This window comes from Podarcis cretensis, assembly GCF_951804945.1.
Source record: "Podarcis cretensis genome assembly, chromosome: 4".
NCBI lineage: Eukaryota > Metazoa > Chordata > Lepidosauria > Squamata > Lacertidae > Podarcis > Podarcis cretensis.
In genome coordinates this window covers 25,238,052-25,260,006 of record NC_137173.1, presented here as the reverse complement: position 1 = coordinate 25,260,006, position 21,955 = coordinate 25,238,052, and the positions used below count along the sequence as shown (strand labels likewise).

General features: G+C 40.6%; 2 protein-coding genes across 6 annotated transcripts in view; one reads left to right on the top strand and one right to left on the bottom strand.

Annotated features, from left to right (window-relative positions):
• The window catches only part of SACS (sacsin molecular chaperone), a 44,613-nt gene extending 30,736 nt beyond the window's left edge, over positions 1–13,877 (top strand). For all 3 annotated transcript variants that reach the window (XM_079973220.1, XM_079973219.1, XM_079973221.1), the window contains one exon: positions 306–13,877. In XM_079973220.1, the coding sequence (XP_079829346.1) occupies positions 306–11,881 (11,576 nt within the window). In that variant the 3' untranslated portion in view covers positions 11,882–13,877. The remainder of the gene's footprint in view (positions 1–305) is intronic.
• A 1,434-nt stretch (positions 13,878–15,311) lies between these two features.
• The window catches only part of SGCG (sarcoglycan gamma), a 34,314-nt gene continuing 27,670 nt past the window's right edge, over positions 15,312–21,955 (bottom strand). For all 3 annotated transcript variants that reach the window (XM_079974115.1, XM_079974113.1, XM_079974114.1), the window contains 3 exons: positions 21,497–21,581; positions 16,570–16,693; positions 15,312–15,736 (listed from right to left, as the gene is read on the bottom strand). In XM_079974115.1, coding sequence (XP_079830241.1) covers positions 15,557–15,736; positions 16,570–16,693; positions 21,497–21,581 — 389 coding nt within the window. In that variant the 3' untranslated portion in view covers positions 15,312–15,556. The remainder of the gene's footprint in view (positions 15,737–16,569; positions 16,694–21,496; positions 21,582–21,955) is intronic.

The window sequence follows — 21,955 nt, the reverse complement described above, 5'->3', positions numbered from 1 at the left end:
ATACCAGCAGCTGCCTCTTTCCCTGGCTGTAGTAAAGGTGTGCCTCAAAAGGGCAAGTTACCTTTTTGATCAGAAGAGGTCATGGCTTCTTGTTTAAATACTCTGCACACTATCCCATGGCCCTTTGTGGATCATAGTAAGCCTTCAGCAAGGCCAAGTGTGCCAGTTTCCTAGCAAGCAGAAGATCCATTAGAGAACAACCCTAAAATTACTGGTGCCCTTTTCTTTTTTACTGGCAATTTATGGTTTTAACAAAAATCTTACTAAATGTTCCTCAGTTTAATACCTTTTATTTTTTATTTTAGGAAGAGCATGCACTCAGCTGCAGCTGCTTAATCCTGAACGATTTGCACGGCTCATCAAGGAAGTTACGAATTCTTTATGGCCTGGTAAAGACATCGTGGTACAATGGTTTCCACTTTCTGAAGATAAAAAGCACCCATCTGTTTTGTGGCTTAAAATGGTATGGAAGAACCTGTATATACATTTCTCTGAAGATTTGTCAATGTTTGATGATATGCCACTTATCCCAAAAACAGTACTAGATGGGGATGAAGAAGTCATGGAACTTATTAGATTAAGGACTCCATCACCAATTATTCTAGAAGATGGATCTGAAACTCAGCTTCCAGAATTTTTACCCGACATCATTGAACAACTTGGTGGGATTGTGCTTAAGAAACTAGACTCATCTATACAACATCCACTTTTAAAAAAATATATACATGCCCCATTGCCAAGTGTAGTTTTGCAAATAGTGGAAAAACTTTCCATACAGAAATTGACCAATAAGGTTGCATCATTCCCTGCATCATACAAAAATGCCCTTAGAAACTTCCTTGCCAGTTTAACTGATACTACTGAAAAAGAGAAATTAATAATTAATGAGCTAATCATATTTAGGAGAATTAAACAATCACTTGATGAAGAAATTACTTTTACTGCATTGAAAGGCTGTAAGGTACTGCATCACACTGCCAAACTTCCACCTGATATAAAACTCTCTGTTTCACTAGTTGACAGCAGTGACGAAGCTACCATTCGTTTAGTAAACATACTAAAAGCAGACCAGCTAAAGAGCACAGATTGCATGAAGTTTATTTTAAAAGATATTCAGAGTGACTTTTATTGTAATGATGAAGCAACAAAAGTTATGCTGTGGATTCTGGAAAATCTAACTTTCCTAAAAAATGAAAATGCAGAAGTGCTGGATTGGCTGACGCCACTAAAATTTATTCAAATTTCTGAAGGAAAAATGGTGTCAGCTAGTGAACTTTTTGATCCCGAAGTAGAAGTTCTACAAAATATGTTCTATGGGGAGGAGGAACATTGCTTTCCCCCTAATGTTTTTAAAACATCTGCTGATACTCTTCATTCTTTGAGATTAATAGGCCTAAAAAGTGAAAGCAACTTGGAAGAGAAAGACATTTTGAGCATAGCTCAAAAAATTGAAAGCTTGAAGGACTGTGCTAGTACAAATCAAGATGCACTTAGAAGGAAAGCCAGAACTTTGTTAACGATTTTGAACAAAAATTATCCATTACTTCATACACCTGAAACAAAAGCAATGTTGAAAAAAATCAAATGGATTCCAGCATGCAAGGAAAGACCTCCAAATTACCCAAGTTCTTTAATTTGGAAAGGTGATCATTGCAATTTGTGCTCGCCACCTGAAATGTGTGACTTATCTCAGGCCACCTTAGTAGGTTCCTCTGTTCCTCTTGTGGAAGGTGTCCGACCAAATGTTGAAAAAGCACTGGGGATCTCAATCAAACCTAACATAAAATCAGTGTTAAAACATTTCAAAGTAGTCGTAGACTGGCACAGTTCCAAAAAATTTAGTGATGAAGATTATTATCAATTTCAGCACATTTTGCTTGAGATTTATGGCTTCATGAATGATCACTTAGATGAAGGAAAAGAATCATTTAAAGCCTTGAAATTTCCCTGGGTCTGGACTGGTAAAACCTTCTGTTCGTTTTCTCAAGCAGTGATAAAGTCAGCACATGATCTTGATCTTCAGCCATATCTACATAATGTGCCAAAAACAATGGCTAAATTCCACCAGTTGTTCAAATGCTGTGGGTCAATTGAGCAGCTGACACCAGACCATGTTTCCATGGTCATTCAGAAAATATACCTCAAAAGTGAACAATCTCTTACAGAAGAGGAGAGCAAGCAAAATCTTTCCATTATGTTGAATATTATAAGGTGGCTATACAGCTGTCAAATTCCAGCTAGTTTAAATACACCTGTTCCTATATATTGTAGCAAAAAACCTTACAGGCTTACAATGAAACCAATCCATGAATGCTGCTACTGTGATATCAAGGTTGAAGACTTAAATGATTTGCTAGATGATGCTGTTGAGCCAATAATTTTGGTTCACGAAGATATACCCATGAAAACTGCAGAATGGTTGAATGTGCCATGTCTTAGTACCAGGTTGATAAATCCAGAAAACATGGGATTTGAGCAGTCGGGTCAAAGGGAACCTCTCACTGTAAGAATTAAAAACATTTTGGAAGAATACCCTTCTGTATCCGATATCTTCAAAGAGCTGCTTCAAAATGCAGATGATGCTAATGCAACGGAGTGCAATTTTTTGATTGACATGAGGAGAAATAATGACATAAGAGAAAATCTTTTGGATCCAGGAATGGCAGTTTGTCATGGGCCAGCTCTCTGGTCTTTCAACAATTCTGAATTTTCTGACTCTGACTTTCTAAATATAACTCGATTGGGTGAGTCTCTTAAAAGAGCAGAAGTTGACAAAGTTGGAAAATTTGGCTTGGGGTTTAATTCTGTTTATCATATCACGGATATTCCGATCATCATGAGCAGAGAATTTATGATTATGTTTGATCCCAACATCAATCATCTCAGTAAACATATAAGGGACAAGTCTAATCCTGGGATCAAGATTAATTGGAGTAAGCAACAGAAAAGACTTAGAAAGTTTCCTAATCAGTTCAAGCCATTTATTGGTGTGTTTGGTTGTCAGCTCCCGTTGACTGTGGAGGCCCCTTACAGTTACAAAGGGACACTTTTCAGGCTTTCTTTTAGAACACAACAGGAGGCTAAAGTGAGTGAAGTCAGCAGTACTTGCTACAATACTGCAGACATCTATTCTCTTGTGGATGAGTTTAGCATTTGTGGACATAGACTGATAATTTTTACTCAGTGTGTAAACTCCATGGTTTTGAAGTATTTGAAGTCCGAGGAAACCAACCCTGGTGTAGCTCAAGAGACTGTGACTATTAAAAAAAATCTGTGTTTGTCCAAAGCAATAACTACCCCTGTTACAAGTGTTCTCAAAGAAGCTGCTAAACTCATGAAAACTTGCAACAGTAGCACAAAAAAGCTTCCTACTGAATCACCCAAGTCATCGTGCATATTACAAATAACAGTGGAAGAATTTCATCATGTGTTCAGGCGGATTGCTGACTTGCATTCTCCAGTTTTTAGAGGCCCAGAAGATGACACAGTTTCTTTCTTTGAAATGGCTAAATCTGGACAGACAAAAAGGCCTGCTGATGAACTGCCACAAAAAACAGTAGACTCTACAACATGGCTTATATGTTCTTGCATGGATACTGGGGAGGCCTTAAAATTCTCATTACAGGAAAGTGGAAGAAGGCTAGGACTTGTCCCATGTGGATCAGTTGGGGTTATGCTATCTGAAGCACAGGATCACAAATGGACTGTGAAACCCAATTGTAGCAACTTAGGAGAAGTGTTCTGCTATTTACCTCTTCGAATCAAAACAGGCCTGCCTGTTCACATTAATGGCTCTTTTGCTGTTACATCAAACAGAAAAGAGATATGGAAAACTGACACAAAAGGAAGGTGGAACACAGTATTTATGCGGCATGTTATAGTAAAAGCTTACTTAGAAGCTCTTGTGGTTCTACGCAACATGGCAGTTTGTGGGGAGCTAAATGACTACAATTACTATGCAGTATGGCCTGATCCTGACTTAGTGCATGATGATTTTTCAGTCATATGTCAGGGGTTTTATGAAGAAATAGCTCACACAAAAGGCAAAGAAGGGATCAGAGTGTTCTCTGATGGTTCATCTTGGGTGTCTATGAAGAATGTGAGATTCTTAGATGATTCACTCTTGAAACGTCCAGACATAGGACCTGCAGCTTTTAATATTTTTCTAAAGTACCTTAAAAAAACTGGCTCAAAAAATCTCTGTGCTGTAGACCTTCCATCTTGGGTCAAAGCAGGCTTTGAAGAAGCAGGGTGCAAACAGGTGTTACTAGATAATACTTTTTCAGAGAGGCAATTCTTTTCTGAAGTCTTTTTCCCAAATATCCAAGAGATTGAGGCAGAGCTTCGTGATCCTTTAATGCACTATGTTCTGAGTGAAAAGGTTAGCGAGTTCTCAGAAATTCTCTGTGTTACACCGTGTATTCCCTGTTCTTTGACTGAGCACCCTCTGGTTGAACCTTCAAGACTGATCCATCCTGAAGGTCGAGTTGCAAAGTTGTACGATAAAGAAGATGGAAGATTTCCCTATGGCACCAGTCAAGATTACCTTAATCCCGTGATTTTGGTCAAATTAGTTCAGCTAGGTATGGCTAAAGACGATATTTGTTGGGAAGACTTGGTTGAACGTGCCGAATCTGTAGCAGAAATCAACAAGACTGATCATGCTTCAGCTTGTCTCAGAAGCAGTATTCTGTTAAGCCTCATAGATGAAAAAATTAAATGCAGAGATCCTAGAGCTAAAGAATTTGCTGCAAAGTTCCAAACAATACCATTTCTGCCATTTCTCACAAAACCAGCAGGCTTCTCTTTGCACTGGAAGGGTACTGATTTTGGCCCTGAGACAATGTTTTCAGCGATGGACCTTTTCACTGCTGATTATCAAGATATAGTTTGTCTGTTAAAACCAATCCTGAATGAAAATTCCCATTCCTTTAAAGGTTGTGGGAACATTTCTCTGGCAGTCAAAGATTTTTTAGGCTTGCTTAAGAAGCCAACTGTTACTATGGTTATAAACCAGCTGAAAGAAGTTGCTAAGTCCTTTGATGGAATTACCTTGTACCAAGAAAACATCACCAATGCTTGCTATAAATATCTCCATGATGCCCTGCTACAAAATGGAGCAACAAAAGCCATCATAATTGAAGAGCTGAAAAACTGCAGTTTCATTCTTGTTGAAAATGGCTATGTTGACCCCACAAAGGTGTCTTTTCATCTTAACTTTGAGGCAGCGCCATATCTCCATCAACTGGCTAATAAATACAGAAACAGCTTTCGTGAGCTATTTGAAAGCGTAGGTGTGCGCCATGCTTTTACAGTAGAAGATTTTGCTCTGGTTCTTGAGTTAATCAATGAGGAAAGAGGAACTAAACCACTGACTGAAGAAAATTTCCAGCTTTCTAGGAGAATCATCAGTGAAGGAATATGGGGCCTCATTAGAGAAAAGAAGCAAGAATTTTGTGAAAAACAGTATGGCGAGATACTGTTACCGGATACTCACCTTGCCCTTCTACATGCTAATACTTTGTGTTACAATGACTGCCCTTGGATCAAAGTGAAAGATACAACTGTAAAGTACTGCCATGCCGACATCCCTAGAGAAGTAGCAGTAAAGCTTGGAGCAGTACCCAAGCGACATAAAGCCTTAGAAAGGTATGCATCAAACATTTGTTTTACTACCCTTGGGACTGAATTTGGGCAGAAAGAAAAATTGACAAGCAGAATTAAAAGTATTCTTAATGCATATCCATCAGAAAAAGAAATGCTGAAAGAGCTCCTTCAGAATGCAGATGATGCAAAAGCTACAGAAGTTTGCTTTGTGTTTGATCCTAGACAACATCCAGTTGATAGAATATTTGATGAAAAATGGTCTCCACTTCAAGGGCCTGCACTGTGCGTCTTCAACAATCAGCCTTTTACTGAAGATGACATCAGAGGAATTCAGAATCTTGGAAAAGGCACTAAAGAAGGCAATCCATGTAAAACTGGCCAGTATGGTATAGGCTTCAATTCCGTGTATCACATAACTGACTGTCCTTCTTTCATTTCTGGTAACGATATTCTTTGTATCTTTGATCCTCATGCCAGATATGCACCAGGTGCAACATCAATTAGTCCAGGGCGCATGTTTAGGGACCTGGATGCTGATTTCAGAACACAGTTCTCAGATGTCTTGGATCTCTATTTAGGAGATCACTTTAAACTAGAAAACTGCACCATGTTTAGATTTCCACTTCGAAATACAGAAATGGCAAAAACTTCTGAAATCTCCCCAGTGCCATGCTCAGACAGAATGGTGCAAAATCTTCTAGATAAGCTGCGTACAGATGGAGCAGAACTCTTGATGTTTTTGAACCACATGGAAAAAATTTCTATTTGCGAAATAGAGAAAACAACAGGAGCACTTAATGTGTTATATTCTGTAACAGGAAAAGTAACTGATGGCGATAGACTGAAACGAAAGCAATTCCATGCTTCTGTAATTGACAGTGTCACTAAGAAGAAAGAGCTTAGCAAGATACCTGTGCAACAAATTACTTACACTATGGATACTGAAGACTCTGAAGGTAACCTTACAGCTTGGTTAATTTGCAACAGGTCAGGTTTTTCCAACATTGAAAAGGTATCCAAGAGTGTTGTATCAGCTCATAAGAATGAGGACATTACTCTCTTCCCCCGAGGGGGAGTTGCTGCATGTATTACTCACAACTACAAAAAACCTCATAGGGCATTTTGTTTCTTACCCCTGTCCTTAGAAACTGGGTTACCATTTCATGTGAATGGACACTTTGCCCTGGATTCTGCCAGGCGAAATCTGTGGCGTGATGATAATGGAGTTGGAGTACGAAGTGACTGGAATAATAGTTTAATGACAGCATTGATTGCACCGGCCTATGTAGAACTTTTGATTCAGCTGAAGAAACGTTACTTTCAAGGTACCGATCCAACAGTGTCTGTGCTACACAACACATCTATGCATACAGTGAAAGACACTTTGAAAAAGTTTCTGTCCTTCTTCCCCGTTAACAGACTTGACCTGCAGCCTGATTGGTATTGCTTAGTGAAAGCAGTTTACATCTGCATTCATGAGGAATCCAAACGTCTCCTACCTGTTGTGCGAGCCCCAAATGTCGATGGCTCTGATTTGCATTCTGCAATTATCATTACATGGGTTAATATGTCTACCTCAAACAAAGCTAGGCCATTCTTTGACAATTTGTTACAAGATGAGTTACAACACCTCAAAAATGTTGAGTACAACATTACAACACGCAAAACAGTAGCAGAAAATGTGTATAGACTCAAACATCTCCTCTTAGAAATTGGCTTCAACTTGATCTATAGCTGTGATGAAACTGCAAATCTTTATCACTGTCTTGTGGATGCAGACATTCCAGTGAGCTATGTGACTTCAGCTGATGTCCGATCATTTTTGATGACATTTTCCTCTCCGGATTCTAATTGCCACATTGGAAAGCTGCCTTGTCGACTTCAGCAGACAAATTTAAAGCTTTTCCACAGTTTAAAACTTCTTGTTGACTACTGTTTTAAAGACACAGAAGAAAATGAAATCCTCATTGAAGGATTACCTCTGCTCATTACACTTGATAGTGTGCTGCAAATTTTTGATTCAAAGCGTCCAAAATTCTTAACTACCTATCATGAACTGATTCCGTCTCGTAAAGATCTGTTTATGAACACACTGTACTTGCGGTACAGCAGTATTTTACTGAAATGCAATGTAGCAAAAGTCTTTGATATTACCAGCTTTGCTGATTTGTTGCCTTCTGTCTTGCCAAGAGAATACAAAACCAGAGGTTGTGTGAGATGGAAGGAGAATTTTGCAAGTGAATCATGGCTGAAGAACACGTGGCATTTTATTGGTGAATCTGTAAATGTGAAAGATGACCAGGAAGATGCAAAACCAACATTTGATGCTGTTGTTGATACTTTGAAGGACTGGGCATTGCTTCCAGGTACAAAATTTACCGTATCCTCTAATCAGCTTGTTGTACCAGATTGCGATGTCCTGCTTCCGCTCAGTCTTATGCATATAGCTCTGTTCCCAAATTCTCAGACTGATAAAGTTTTTCATGCTTTGATGAAAACTGGTTGTATTCAACTTGCTTTGAACAAAATTTGCTCCAAGGACAATGCTCTAGTGCCCCTTTTGTCAGGACACACAGCAAATATAGACAACCCTTCAAGCATTTTAAAAGCCATACATTACATGGTTCAGACATCAACATTTAAGACTGAAAAATTAGCCGAGAATGATTTTGAGGCCCTCCTGATGTACTTCAACTGCAACCTAAGTCATTTGACATCTGAGGATGACATTAAAATTTTGAGGTCCCTTCCATGCTACAAATCTATCAGTGGACGATACATCAGCATTTCAAAATGTGGAGCATGTTATGTACTCACAAGAACTATCCCCTCTGTTGAAGTGGATAGATGGACACAGTCATCTTCAGCTGCCTTTCTGGAAGAGAAAATCCATTTAAAAGACCTGTATACTGTACTTGGGTGTGTTCCAGTAGATGACCTGGAAGTTTATTTGAAGCATCTTTTACCAAAGATCGAAAGTCTGTCTTACGATGCAAAACTAGAACATCTGATTTACTTAAAGAACAGGCTCTCTAGCATTGAAGAATCTTTAGAAATAAAGGAACAGCTGTTTGAGAAGCTAGAGAGCTTTTTGATAATTCACGATGCGTGCAATAGATTAAAACCTGCAAAGCATTTTTATGATAGGACTGTAAGAGTTTTTGAAGTTATGCTTCCCGAAAAGCTGTTTATACCCCAAGACTTCTTTAAGAAACTGGAGCAGCTCACAAAACCAAAAAACCGTGCTGCATTCCTTGCATCATGGGTAGCATTTCTCCGAAATATGGGACTAAAATATGTAATTTCCCAGCAGCAGTTACTGCAGTTTGCTAAAGAGATCAGTATGAGAGCCAACACTGAAAACTGGACTAAGGATACACTGCAGAATACAGTGGATGTCCTCCTTCATCACATATTTCAAGAAAGAACTGATTTGCTATCTGGAAACTTCCTTAAAGAATTGTCTTTAATAGCATTCTTGTGTCCAGAACGTGCTCCGGCAGAAATTGTAAGATTCCACCCACAGTATCAAGAGGTTAATGGAACACTCCCTCTTATAAAGTTCAGTGGAGCCCAAGTAAACCCAAAATTCAAACAGAGTGATGTTTTGCAGCTCCTTTGGACTTCGTGTCCTATTCTTCCAGAAAAAGCTACGCCTTTAAGTATCAGAGAACAAGAAGGAAGCAGTCTTGGTCCACAGGAACAACTTGAGCAGGTTTTGACTATGCTTAATGTGAACTTGGACCCACCTCTAGACAAAGTTATAAATAACTGCAGAAATATATGTAATATAACAACTTTGGATGAAGATATGGTAAAAACAAGGGTTAAAGTCCTAAGGAGCATCTATGAATTTCTTAGTACAGACAAAAGAGAATTCCGGTTTCAGCTTCGAGGGGTTGCTTTTGTAATGGTTGAAGAAGGTTGGAAGCTGTTGAAGCCTGAGGAAGTCGTAATAAATCTTGAGTATGAATCTGACTTCAAACCTTACTTGTACAAACTTCCATTAGAACTTGGCACCTTCCACCAACTATTTAAACACTTAGGCACTGAAGATGTTATTTCAACAAAGCAGTATGTTGAGGTTCTGAGTCGCATATTCAAGAACTCTGAAGGAAAACAGCTTGATCCTAATGAAATGCGTACTGTTAAACGAGTTGTTTCTGGCCTGTTTAAAAGCCTTCAAAATGATTCTGTGAAGGTTAGAAATGACCTTGAAAATGTGCGAGATCTGGCTCTTTATCTTCCAAGCCAAGATGGTAGATTGGTAAAATCAAGCATCTTAGTTTTTGATGATGCACCACATTACAAAAGTAGAATACAAGGAAACATTGGTGTTCAAATGCTTGTTGATCTTAGCCAGTGTTACTTAGGAAAAGACCATGGTTTTCACACCAAACTGATAATGCTGTTTCCCCAGAAGCTGCGACCCCGTCTCCTCAGCAGTATCCTTGAGGAGCAGTTGGATGAAGAGTCACCAAAAATTTGTCAGTTTGGAGCACTTTGTTCTCTCCAGGGCAGGCTCCAGTTACTGCTGTCTTCTGAACAGTTCATCACGGGACTAATTAGAATTATGAAACATGAAAATGACAATGCATTCTTAGCCAATGAAGAGAAAGCCATAAAACTTTGCAAAACCTTGAGAGAAGGCTTGAAAGTTTCTTGTTTTGAGAAGTTGCAAACAACACTGAGAGTTAAAGGTTTTGCTCCTATTCCTCACAGCAGAAGTGAAACATTTGCCTTTTTAAAGAGATATGGAAATGCAGTAATATTGCTCTATATACAGCACTCAGATAGCAAAGACATCAATTTCCTTCTAGCATTAGCAATGACCCTGAAATCTGCAACTGATAATCTGATTTCTGATACATCCTATTTAATTGCTATGTTGGGTTGCAATGATATTTATAGAATTAGTGAGAAGCTTGACAGTTTAGGTGTGAAGTATGACTCTTCAGAACCATCAAAGCTTGAACTACCTATGCCTGGCACTCCTATACCAACTGAAATCCACTATACTCTTCTTATGGATCCAATGAATGTTTTCTATCCTGGTGAATACGTTGGCTATCTTGTTGATGCTGAAGGTGGTGATATCTATGGGTCGTACCATCCAACCTATACATATGCTATCATTGTGCAAGAAGTAGAAAGGGAAGATGATGAAAATTCCAGTTTCCTGGGCAAGATTTATCAGATTGACATTGGATACAGCGAGTACAAGATAGTGAGCTCTCTTGATTTGTACAAATTCTCAAGGCCTGATGAAAGTTCTCAGAGCAGGGGTAGTGCACCATCTACTCCAACAAGTCCCACAGAATTTCTACCGCATGGACCAAGAACAATTCCTCCTCATTTTCCTGGAAGAGAGAGTCACAAATCCTCCTCCTCTTCCTCCTCTTCATCTAAACATCATTCTCCCAAAAAGGCTAAAGCAAATTCTTTATCAGAGATTTTGAGGGAAGTTACATCTGTGATGGAACAAGCTTGGAAGCTTCCAGAATCTGAAAGGAAAAAGATCATAAGAAGGCTGTATCTTAAGTGGCATCCAGACAAAAATGCAGAGAACCTTGATATTGCCAATGAAGTTTTCAAGCATTTACAAAATGAGATCAACAGATTAGAAAAGCAGGCTTTTATTGACCAAAATGCAGATAGGGCGTCCAGAAGAACGTTTTCATCATCAGCTTCTCGATTTCAATCAGACAAATTTTCATTTCAAAGGTTTTATACTTCATGGAACCAGGAAGCAACGAGTCACAAATCTGAAAGACAACAGTCTAAAGAGAAATGTCCATCTTCTACAGGTCCTTCATATTCCCAGCGGTTTTTTATGCCGCCTACATTCAAGTCAGTTGGAAATCCCGTTGAGGCTCGTAGGTGGTTACGGCAAGCTAGAGCAAACTTTTCAGCAGCAAGAAATGACCTTCATAAAAATGCCAACGAATGGGTTTGCTTTAAATGTTACTTGTCTACCAAGCTTGCTTTGATTGCTGCCGATTATGCCGTAAGGGGCAAGTCTGATAAAGATGTGAAACCCACTGCACTGGCACAAAAGATTGAGGAATATAGCCAACAGCTTGAAGGCCTTACAAACGATGTCCACACACTGGAAGCATATGGAGTCGATAGCTTAAAAACTCGCTATCCAGACCTCCTTCCTTTTCCGCAGATTCCAAATGACAGGTTCACTTCTGAAGTTGCTATGAGAGTGATGGAGTGTACAGCATGCATTATAATAAAACTTGAAAATTTTATACAGCAAAAGGTATGAGGTTAAAGACATGGTGGTTTCATATAGACATGCCATGTTTCCAGCCAGTTTTCTCCAAGCTATTGTTTTTGGGTGGCATGCTACTGTTTGATGTGTCATGCAACCAACCATACAGCTTTGTGTGACAGGGGTGGGAGTCATCCTCTTATGCAGTGGGGGTGGGGGGAGGAAATCACGGTCACAGATGCGATAAGATCTGAATTCACTTTTGCTAGCAAAAGCTATATACTAATGTGATGGAATAAAATGTGACTTACTCATGCAGTTACTGTTCTTTGGAAGCTATGCAGTTCCTAGCAGCTTATAAATAAAATGCATATATTTCTGTGGCAATGAGGGCCAAATTAGATGTTCCATGGCAGACCTGGATTTGGGAAACTCGACTATCACTGAACATGCTTTGCTGCAAAAGCAGCCGGGGAAGGACACGATTTACAGTAGAAAAGTGTTTGATGGGAGTTTTTAATCCTTCCTTGGCCCAACACTTCTTTCTTGTGACCTCCCATTTTTTCCTGTAACAAAGCAAATGAGCACCTGGGACCTGACTGGGGAACATGAGGGCATGTTGCAAAGGGAAAGTGATAGGCAGAAGGATTAATTGGCTCTTTGCTCTCAGACATTTCTCCATTGTAAATTGTGCTTTCCCACTGCTGCTTTGCAACAGTTTGATGACATCCCCGGATCTGGTAGTGAACATCTTGTTCAGCCCAAGGTACACAGGATTTAAATGTTACATAATCTTGTTTTAAGCAACAGCTTCTTATTAGCAAAACTGTAGAACATGTATTTAAAGATTTGCAGGGAGACTGAGCTGTAAAATATGTACACAGTACAACGGTAAAATTCACAGGGCTGAACTGCACTTTATGTAACCAAAGCCTAGGACTATGTCGGTAAAATCTGTTTGTATGTGCAGAGATATATATGTATGTATCCCCAGATTGCATCCATTCCGTTTTATGGTATGAGGTGGTGTCATTTTTCAGTGTACTAATGTAAGACTGAGTATGTTACTCTCTTTTAAGGAATTGAAAAGTTTGGAGAAAAGTCACTTTGAAGCATTCTGTGTATTCATTTGTTTGCTATGGACATTCATTTCACTCACAGTAATACGATCTGCAGGATCTGATTTATAGATTTGCTGCAGTTTTACATCAAACATTACATCAGAGGTTGCTAAGGGACCTTTGACACAGCACAGTATTTTATTCCTTAATGTTTGATGAAAAGACTTATTTTCTTATAACATACCTTATGTGTTTTTGACATTGTTACATCTTTTGTTGAATGAGAATTGCATGTGCATTACCTAGTAAAATACTTGATTTTCTTTAGGGTTTTTGAAATGGAAACTGCACACCAAAACTTTTTTTTTTTGAAAGTAGTCGTCTTACTTCAGCTTTTTGTATTATTTATTTTTTTTTCTCATGAGCCATCCTTGGAAATAGTATAATGTCATAAAATATTTTGGTATACAGTGGGATAATTTTTTATTACATATTAAATGGTGCTGCAATGTTATGCTTTTTGATTTTGTCTCACACTGTGGCACATGAGATGTCTGATTTTTAGTTCATAATTTTTCTTTTATAAATTGTAATACTTTTGATAATGCCATGTAAATTATTCAATATTTGTAAAGAAAATCATGACAACATGTAAAATAAAGCTGCTGTGGATAGTATTTATGTTCCATTATTACCTAACTGTCACAATTATTTACTTGATTAGTACACTGAAACTATAATTTTATGTAAAGAATGTAAAATAAAATAGGGGTAAGATGAGGTTAGATAAATTACAACCAAAATTATTGCAATACAGAAGGACAAAATAGTTGACAAAAGCTCTTTAAGAAAATGTGTAAATAATAAAAGGGCTTTCAGTGTAGAAAATATCTCAAGAAAATCTAGGCTTTGAACATTCTGGTTGGAAAGCCGTATGATTATGTTAAGTGCCATAAAATGATTTTAATAATAAACTTGAAGATTCTTCAAATTGGTGTGTTGAATATTTATGTATATTTATATGAGACTTCTTTCACCAGGACCTTTAGCAGAGGGGGAGAACTCACTTTGGTGAATCAACCAGGCCCTCTTTCCCATCCCTGCTGCTCTTTTTGTGATGATAAAATGTGTATTCATTGATTTACTACCCCAATTGCTTTTGGCGAACCATTGCAGATTTACTTTTTCATGCAGAGGCTATTTCATTCTAATGCCATCATGATCTCAAACTCACTATTCCAGTATATTCATATTTTTCTGCCCACATCTTTTAAAAAACACACCAAATAATTTCATCATAGGACGTTCATAGTAAATTTACTTTGTGTTTTTTAATATAAAAAACCCAGCAACATTAAAAATGCATATTTATTAACCTCTAAAGTTCACAAATCCAGGGTCAATGACAAATCTGAATTATGAAAGAAGCCTATTCCATGTGTGTTGTGATAAATCAATTTTAACCTGTATTTGCTACTGTGTTTCATTTTATATGCTGCGGAGAGCACTGCCTCACAAGGATGAGTAGAAGTTATTTCTGGGGACTAACGGATAGAAAGAGTACTCAGGGCTAACCTTCTCTTCCTTTGTGGTCCATGAAGCAAGCCAGAGCAGGGGACCTCAGATGGCCATACCATATGGAGTAACAGAGAAGGGGAATTGTGGATGGAAGAACTGCGCAGCTCATCTACCTTTCCCTTTCTGCATTTACAACAGGGTTAGAGAACCTTTTTCAATCTGAGAGCCGTATTGCTTTGTGGGCAGTCTTCCAGGGTTGCATGCCAGTGGTGGATGGGGTCAGAGGCAAAACGGGGCAGAGCAATGGGCCTGACTCTCATCCTTTGCATAGTAAGCTACAGTACATTCCACTATGCATGTGACAGTGGTCTCTGCATCCACCCACCCACTCCTCTCCATCCAGGCCTTTGTATAGTAGATTACATTTCAGCCATCCATGCATCCCTCCATCCAGACAGACAAGCAAAAGGCGTGATCACAGTTCAAGGACACATTTCAGCCAGGCAAAAGATCTCAAGATCATGGAGTGGGGCCAGCAAAAGGCCTGGGGCACTGTATTTGTTTCCTGGGCCTGGGGTTCTCCATTTCTGCTGTAGAGCTCCCCCCCCCCCGCCCCATGCACTTTTGGTAGACCTGCTTCCATATATTTTGGGTGGTGTTCAGCTAAACATTTGCATTGAATTAATGCTATTCCAATGGGACTTTGTCCCTCTCTCCTGTGTGACCTGCACTGCCCCACATCTGCTCTGGAAGGTTGGAGGAATGTTCTCCTTAGTTCTATGCTGAATACAATTCAATTTGATGCATTTCGATTTTAAATGTAAATGTTGCATTTCTGTGCTGTGTAGTAGCATCAGTGACTCTAGACGCTACTACAAAACCTGACTAAAAACAGCCAAAGAAAGTAGTCCAGACAAGCTGTTTATTGACATTCATTCTGATTTGTTTGCGGGGATATTATATGAAGATACGGCAAGCGTTATCTCACATTTTCCAATGCATTTTCCCATGTCACAAGAAGTCTGATAGTTTTGGGGAAATGGGTACGTGTGGAAGGGCACCAACTTCAACTGCAAAACCTGAGCTTGCCTGTATGTGACCGAATCCCACATGAAAATAGCAGCAGGCTGGAAGCACGCAGCGTGGGGTGTTAGCTGCTCATCTCGCAAGCCTGACTATAATACAGGCAAGTGGAAACGACATCAGCCACTGCCAAGTACAACTTTCCATCTGTGCAAACACAGACTTCATAGAGCCCAAAGGATATCTCAGAATCTCCGCTTGTTCCTTGAGGCAATTTGGGCAGCCGCAGTCCAGCATTAAGCATAAGCTGCATGGAAGAAAGACAGACACAAATGGATTTGTTTGTGTAGCAGTAACTTCGGAACAAAAAGTGTGGTGGCATCTTAAAGGTTAATTTATTACAGTGCAAGTTTTGTGGACCTGAGAATCCACTGGAGCCAGCCCTACATAGAACTGTTGACATGTGCTGGACCCAGTAAATTAAACGTTGACTCAATTGTGATTAAATGTACATCAGAGGTTCCCTTTTAAAACTAATTTCTACTGTAGCCACATTGCAAATTTAAACAAAACCTTTGACGATTCCCCAAGTTGGGGAAACTCTTAATTTTTTTGTGGTTGCTGACACCTTAACAAGCATAGCCCAGACGTGAAACATGGCTGAGACCTCAATGCAAAAGACAAATTTCAATAGGGCTTTGTGTCAGTAGACTTTATTCCCACAGCACCAAGCTCCTTCATGGAGGGCAAGATAACTGAGTGCAAAATGCTCTATGATTGCCAGGAAATGAAGCAAATGAAAATGTTCATATTTTAGAATGGGAACTTGATAACAGCTGAATGGAATATTAGATAGTTCTGAGTTCTGAATATGTTGATTGGTAATTTCACCATCAAGATAGCGTGACTATACATTTAGATAAAATGGAGTCACAGGCACTGCAAGGGATTAGTTGGCTCTTCGTGAAAATCACCAACTACTTAGGGCCAGCATAGTTCTCATATTTTGCTGAAACTAAAACCAGCAGGAAACTGGTAGGAAGACAGCCCAATGTCTGAAATGTCAATGTTGTTGTTCTGAATACCAATTGTAAATGGATCGTTTGTTGATGGTAGATTAAGAAATAATTAAAATCTCACCATGCTATCGCTGCTCTGCAACTTGATATCCAGATGAGAAAGAGCCGTAATAGTCCCACTTTCGGCTTTAATATTAATCCCTCGTGGAGCATCCATGGTGAGAGACCGAGTTGGCGATTCAAGCCTGAAAGAAACCAGAAGGAAGATCTCAGCATCTTAATAAATTGTGGTTTTATTTATTGCATTTATTTATAATTTATAAGCCTGTCCATCATAATACAACAACAACAACAACATGATGCAAAGCAGGTCAACACCATATTGTAAAATCAATTACCGTAAGGCAATTTTAAATATAAACTTTTAAAAAACATTTCAAACAGAATGCAGCAGATGAAACAACCAGCAACAGGCCACAATAGCTTCACATTATCCAAAAGCCTAAGTAAAAAAGAGGTGTTGATGATGGCTATTTTAGTGCAAGTGATACCGATTTAATGGGGTATTGACTTCCAAGTGAGAGTTTAGAATTCTAGCCTGGCAGCTGATTCTTCCTAGAAGTTACTGTTAGCCAGCAAGACAATGTTCCATGATGTGGTGGTGGCCTGTGCCAGATTCCTGGTGTAGTTGTGGCAGCTGAATCATCTCTACTGCTTGAATAGTCCTAGGACTGTAGCAGTGTGTGTGTGACATGCCTTTTTTAAGAAGCTAAACTTGAGTAGCATAACTCAACGACCTGGGTCACAGGCTCTGTAGAGTAGCTAGCTACCTGGATATATTTAGAAAGTTGTTCCTCTGTGAGCAGATTGCCCCACTATGTTCACAAGGTAAAAAAGTTTTTGACAATAAGGAACAGAGCTTAGGGGAGTGAAAATACAACCATCTTTAAAAGATAGTTATTGAAGTTGCAGACAAAAGCCTATTTCCCACGCCACATAAATCCAATACATTATCTTTGACATGAAGCAACGCAAGGATAGAAAAGTGGAAAGCCAATGAGTGGGTGGGATTCCCCTGAGGTTTTGCAGTATTGCAGCAAAAGTGTGGGCTTGCTGCAATGAGCTTGTTCCATTAAGGCCAAGGCAGCTAACCCTGGAGAAGCTGAGAGAGATGGAGGCACACAATGTCTTTTGGGGAGCTCCCTTACAGACAGGTCCTGCTAAAGACGCTACTCCCTCAAATCAGGGCTAGCAAACCTCAGGCCTAGGGGTGCTCAAGGTGCATCTATTTGGCTTTGGTTGCCAGTGGATGACTCATGTCAGGAATTGGATAGAGGGAGAGTTGGTTCTGCTGTAAAACATGTTGTACAGATTGAATAAGCTTTGAGAATTAAAACCTCTGTAAAGAGAAGCCACAAAATTAATTCTCACTTTGTAAACCTTAAACTCAAGTGAAGCCAGGAAACAAATTATGATACTCAAGAGCCTTGAAAACCAGTAGTGCCACAAGGTGGCAGCAAAGGACAGCAGTCAGTTTGACATCAACTTGGAATCATAGAATTGTGGAGCTGGAAGGGACACAGAGGGTCATCTAGCCCAACTTTCTGCAATGGAGGTATCAATAGGAAGTGCATCACTTCTGAATGCAAACAAGTATTCACAATCCAGCCAAATATAGGCACCACTAGTACTGGAATGTAGCCCGAAAGCAAAGGAAGCACCAAAACTAAAAATGCATGTGTGTGGTCAGTACCATGATGAGAGAGTGTTTGGAAGACTGTTGCGTATGTCACACTGAGCCCCATACTGGAAGAAAGGCAGGGGATAAACTTATTTTGTTTGGCACTCTGCTTCTGGTTTTTTAGGGCAAAAGCTATGCCTGTAGGCAAAATTGTTCTGTGATTCATCTAGTCCATGGGTACGCAAACTAAGGCCTGGGGGCTGGATCTGGCCCAGTCGGCTTCTAAATCCGGCCCACAGATGGTCTGGGAATCAGTGTGTTTTTACATGAATAGAATGTGCCCTTTTATTTAAAATGCATCTCTGGGTTATTTGTGAGGCCTGCCTGGTGTTTTTACATGAGTAGAATGTGCCCTTTTATTTAAAATGCATCTCTGGGTTATTTGTAGGGCATAGAAATTAATTCATATTTTTTTTTCCAAAATATAGTCTGCCCCCCCCCCAAGGTCTGAGGGACAGTGGACCGGCCCCCTGGTGAAAATTTTTGCTGACACCTTATCTAGTCAAAACATTTGACATCCTTTCCTCTAATTTTTGTCTCTTTCATTATAACTAGAATTTGTTTTGTTTCACACTAAATTTTCATCATTGTACCTGTGCCCCAATTCATTTCTTTGAGAGCCTTTCAGAACAGTCTTAGCACAGCTACTACTTCATGGCCCTGGAACCTAATTTACAAGGCAAACAGCTTGAGGTGGCTTGTGCAAGTGAGCCAAGCCACACCTGGAAAGAGAAAGGCGGGGAGGGAAACCCCAGAATCTCTGCTGCTTTAAACATGAGAAAAATCCTTTTCTAGATGTGATGAGCAGTCGGATTCTGGCAGCTACCAAAAGCCATTCGCCTAAACATGTGGGGGAATGTAACCGGGTGCATTTCCTCACCAGCAAACAAAACTGCAGGGCAGACACAGCAATTGAGAAGGACAGAAGCAAACTTGCTTCTTCATGCTGCTGCTTCTTGCCATAGGGAATTTATGTAACAGCCCAGCCCAGTTCAGATCTGGATCTGGACATTGTGTGGGCAGCCTGCAGCTCTGAGACATACATTCCATTGTGTTTCTGGCTAGCATGACCAGCCTGTGGGTGGGTGTCTAAGCAGTTGGTTTGCATTTCAGGCCTCTTCAAACTGGACAGCTCTTACATGAGCTTATTTTCCATGCTTGGAAATTGTTTTACAGCATCTACTTTTTGAGACAACATGTTTTTGCTGAACAAGTGCATTATGCACCTTTAAACAGGCATCTCAGCTCCAGGGGTTTCTGGAGATGTATTATCTAGATCAGGCATAGGCAAACTCGGCCCTCCAGATGTTTTGGGACTACAACTCCCATCATCCCTAGCTAACAGGACCAATGGTCAGGGATGATGGGAATTGTAGTCTCAAAACATTTGGAGGGCCGAGTTTGCCTGTGCCTGACCTAGATCCGTTTCAAGCTGCCTTCAGGCCTGGTTGTGGAACAAAGATGGCTTTGGTTTGCCTTGGTGGATGACTTACGCCAGGATTTGGATTGTTTGTCCTTGTTGATGCTGCTGGACATCTCTGTGGCTTTTGATGCAATCAACCATAGTATCCTTCTGGGCCACCTTGCTAAGACAGGACTTGGAGGCACTGTTTTACAGAGTGGGTCTGATCCTTCCTGGAAGGATGAACCCAGAAAGTGGTGCTGGAGGTGGGGAACGACCCCTGTTTGACACTTGGGTAATTGGCCTGCGGGGTCCCCCTCAGCGTTCTGCTCTGTCTCCCATGCTAATGAACGTTTACATGAAACCACTGGGAGAGGTTGTCCAGAGTTTCTGGGTTTGGATGCTAATGACATCCAGTATTGTTTCTCTTTCCCACCTAAATCCAAAGCAGCTGCCTCAATTCTAAACCAGTGTCTGTTTCATAGTCTGGTTCACAGGCGATTGAAGTCCTAGCTGAGGACGTCGGGACTGGGGGCAAGATGGCGGGGTGGGAGCAAGAACGGGGGTCCAGAAGCCAGGAGTCAGGAAACCAAGAGTCCGAGGGCCAGAGAGCAGGGAGTCAAGAAGCCAAGGGTCCGAGGGTCAGGAAGCAAGGAGTCACAAAGTCAGGGCTCCGCGGATCAAGAAGCAGGGAGTCAAGAAGCCAAGGTTCAAGGATCAGGAAGCAAGAAGCCAAACATGGCAAGGAAGGAAGTGTGTTGCTGTGGCAAAGAGCTGAAGGGAAATGCTGACCTTATATCCCTTCCCAGCTCTTGCCCCCAGGTGCTGTGAGTTACCAATTGGCTTTAGCTGTGAGGCCGCGCCTTGCCTCTTCAGAACAAACTTAGGAAGGCCCCAGTCCTGCAAAGTCCTACTGGTCACAGGGCCTGGCTCCTGCATGCACACCTGACTGTCATCACCCATGGATAGGAAACAGCCACTGAAAAGGCTTTGTTGGGACAACGCTAACTGGGGAGAACCCAGAGTTGACTCCAAGAAGAATGTAGGGCCAGAGATGGATGATATTCAGGTAACTGCTCCTTTAGGTACTTGGGTTACTAGCACTCTACGTGGGGCTACCTTTGAAGGTGACTCGGAAACTACAACTAATCCAGAATGCGGCAGCTAGACTGGTGACTGGGAGCGGCCGCCGAGACCATATAACACCGGTCTCGAAAGACCTACATTGGCTCCCAGTATGTTTCCGAGCACAATTCAAAGTGTTGGTGCTGACCTTTAAAGCCCTAAACGGCCTCGGTCCAGTATACCTGAAGGAGCGTCTCCACCCCCATCATTCTGCCTGGACGCTGAGGTCCAGCGCCGAGGGCCTTCTGGCGGTTCCCTCATTGCGAGAAGCAAAGCTACAGGGAACCAGGCAGAGGGCCTTCTCGGTAGTGGCGCCCACCCTGTGGAACGCCCTTCCAGCAGATGTCAAAGCGATAAACAACTACCTGACATTCAGAAGACATCTTAAGGCAGCCCTGTTCAGGGAAGTTTTTAACGTGTGATTTTACTGTATTTTTGGTTTTTATGGAAGCCGCCCAGAGTGGCTGGGAAGGCCCAGTCAGATGGGCGGGATATAAATAATAAATTATTATTATTATTATTATTATAGCTTCAGAGAAAACCCGATTTTAACTCTGGAAGAGCAGCTTAATGTGGCCATGTTTGTGGCTTTCACGTAAAACTAATTCCATTCCATGGACAGAGCTATCACATCAGATTCCCCCTCTGTTACATGAAGCTGTAGTTAATACACCTATACAGATAAATTCTTTTTATTTGTCATTTTGACATACTGTGTATATGGCCATGCAGGGCCTGATAATACATAAGAGGTTATTTGCTTTTGAAACAAATCCTTACCTCAGCTCTTTAGCGTTGTCAAGACCTCTAACACCTTTAATGAGTGGTGTTTCTATAGAATGTTCACAAAGAGCTCCTTCTGGCCCTGGAAGAGAGGAAACAAACCAGTTGTGGCTGTTAGGTGTCAGAGGGAAGAGACAGCTCCCCTTTTCCGTTACAAGGGGGAAAACAAACTACGGTAGGAGATCCTCATAATGGTCTCACAAAACACCAGGTTCGCTGACCTTCGTGGAATGTGTGTACAAATTCAAGCCTTAAGGGAAGGCATTTTCAGACTGCATATGGTCTTGGAAACCTCTGATACTTGCTTCACATGTCATAAGGCGTTTCTGTTCAAAGTGTTTACAGGTTGTAAAATGTGATGATCCTATGATCCTTTGTCCTACGTAGATTTGGTATACAGGTAAATAGTGTTTCTGTGCGCTCTGGCTTCAGTCACGGTCCTCTATGTGCCAGAAG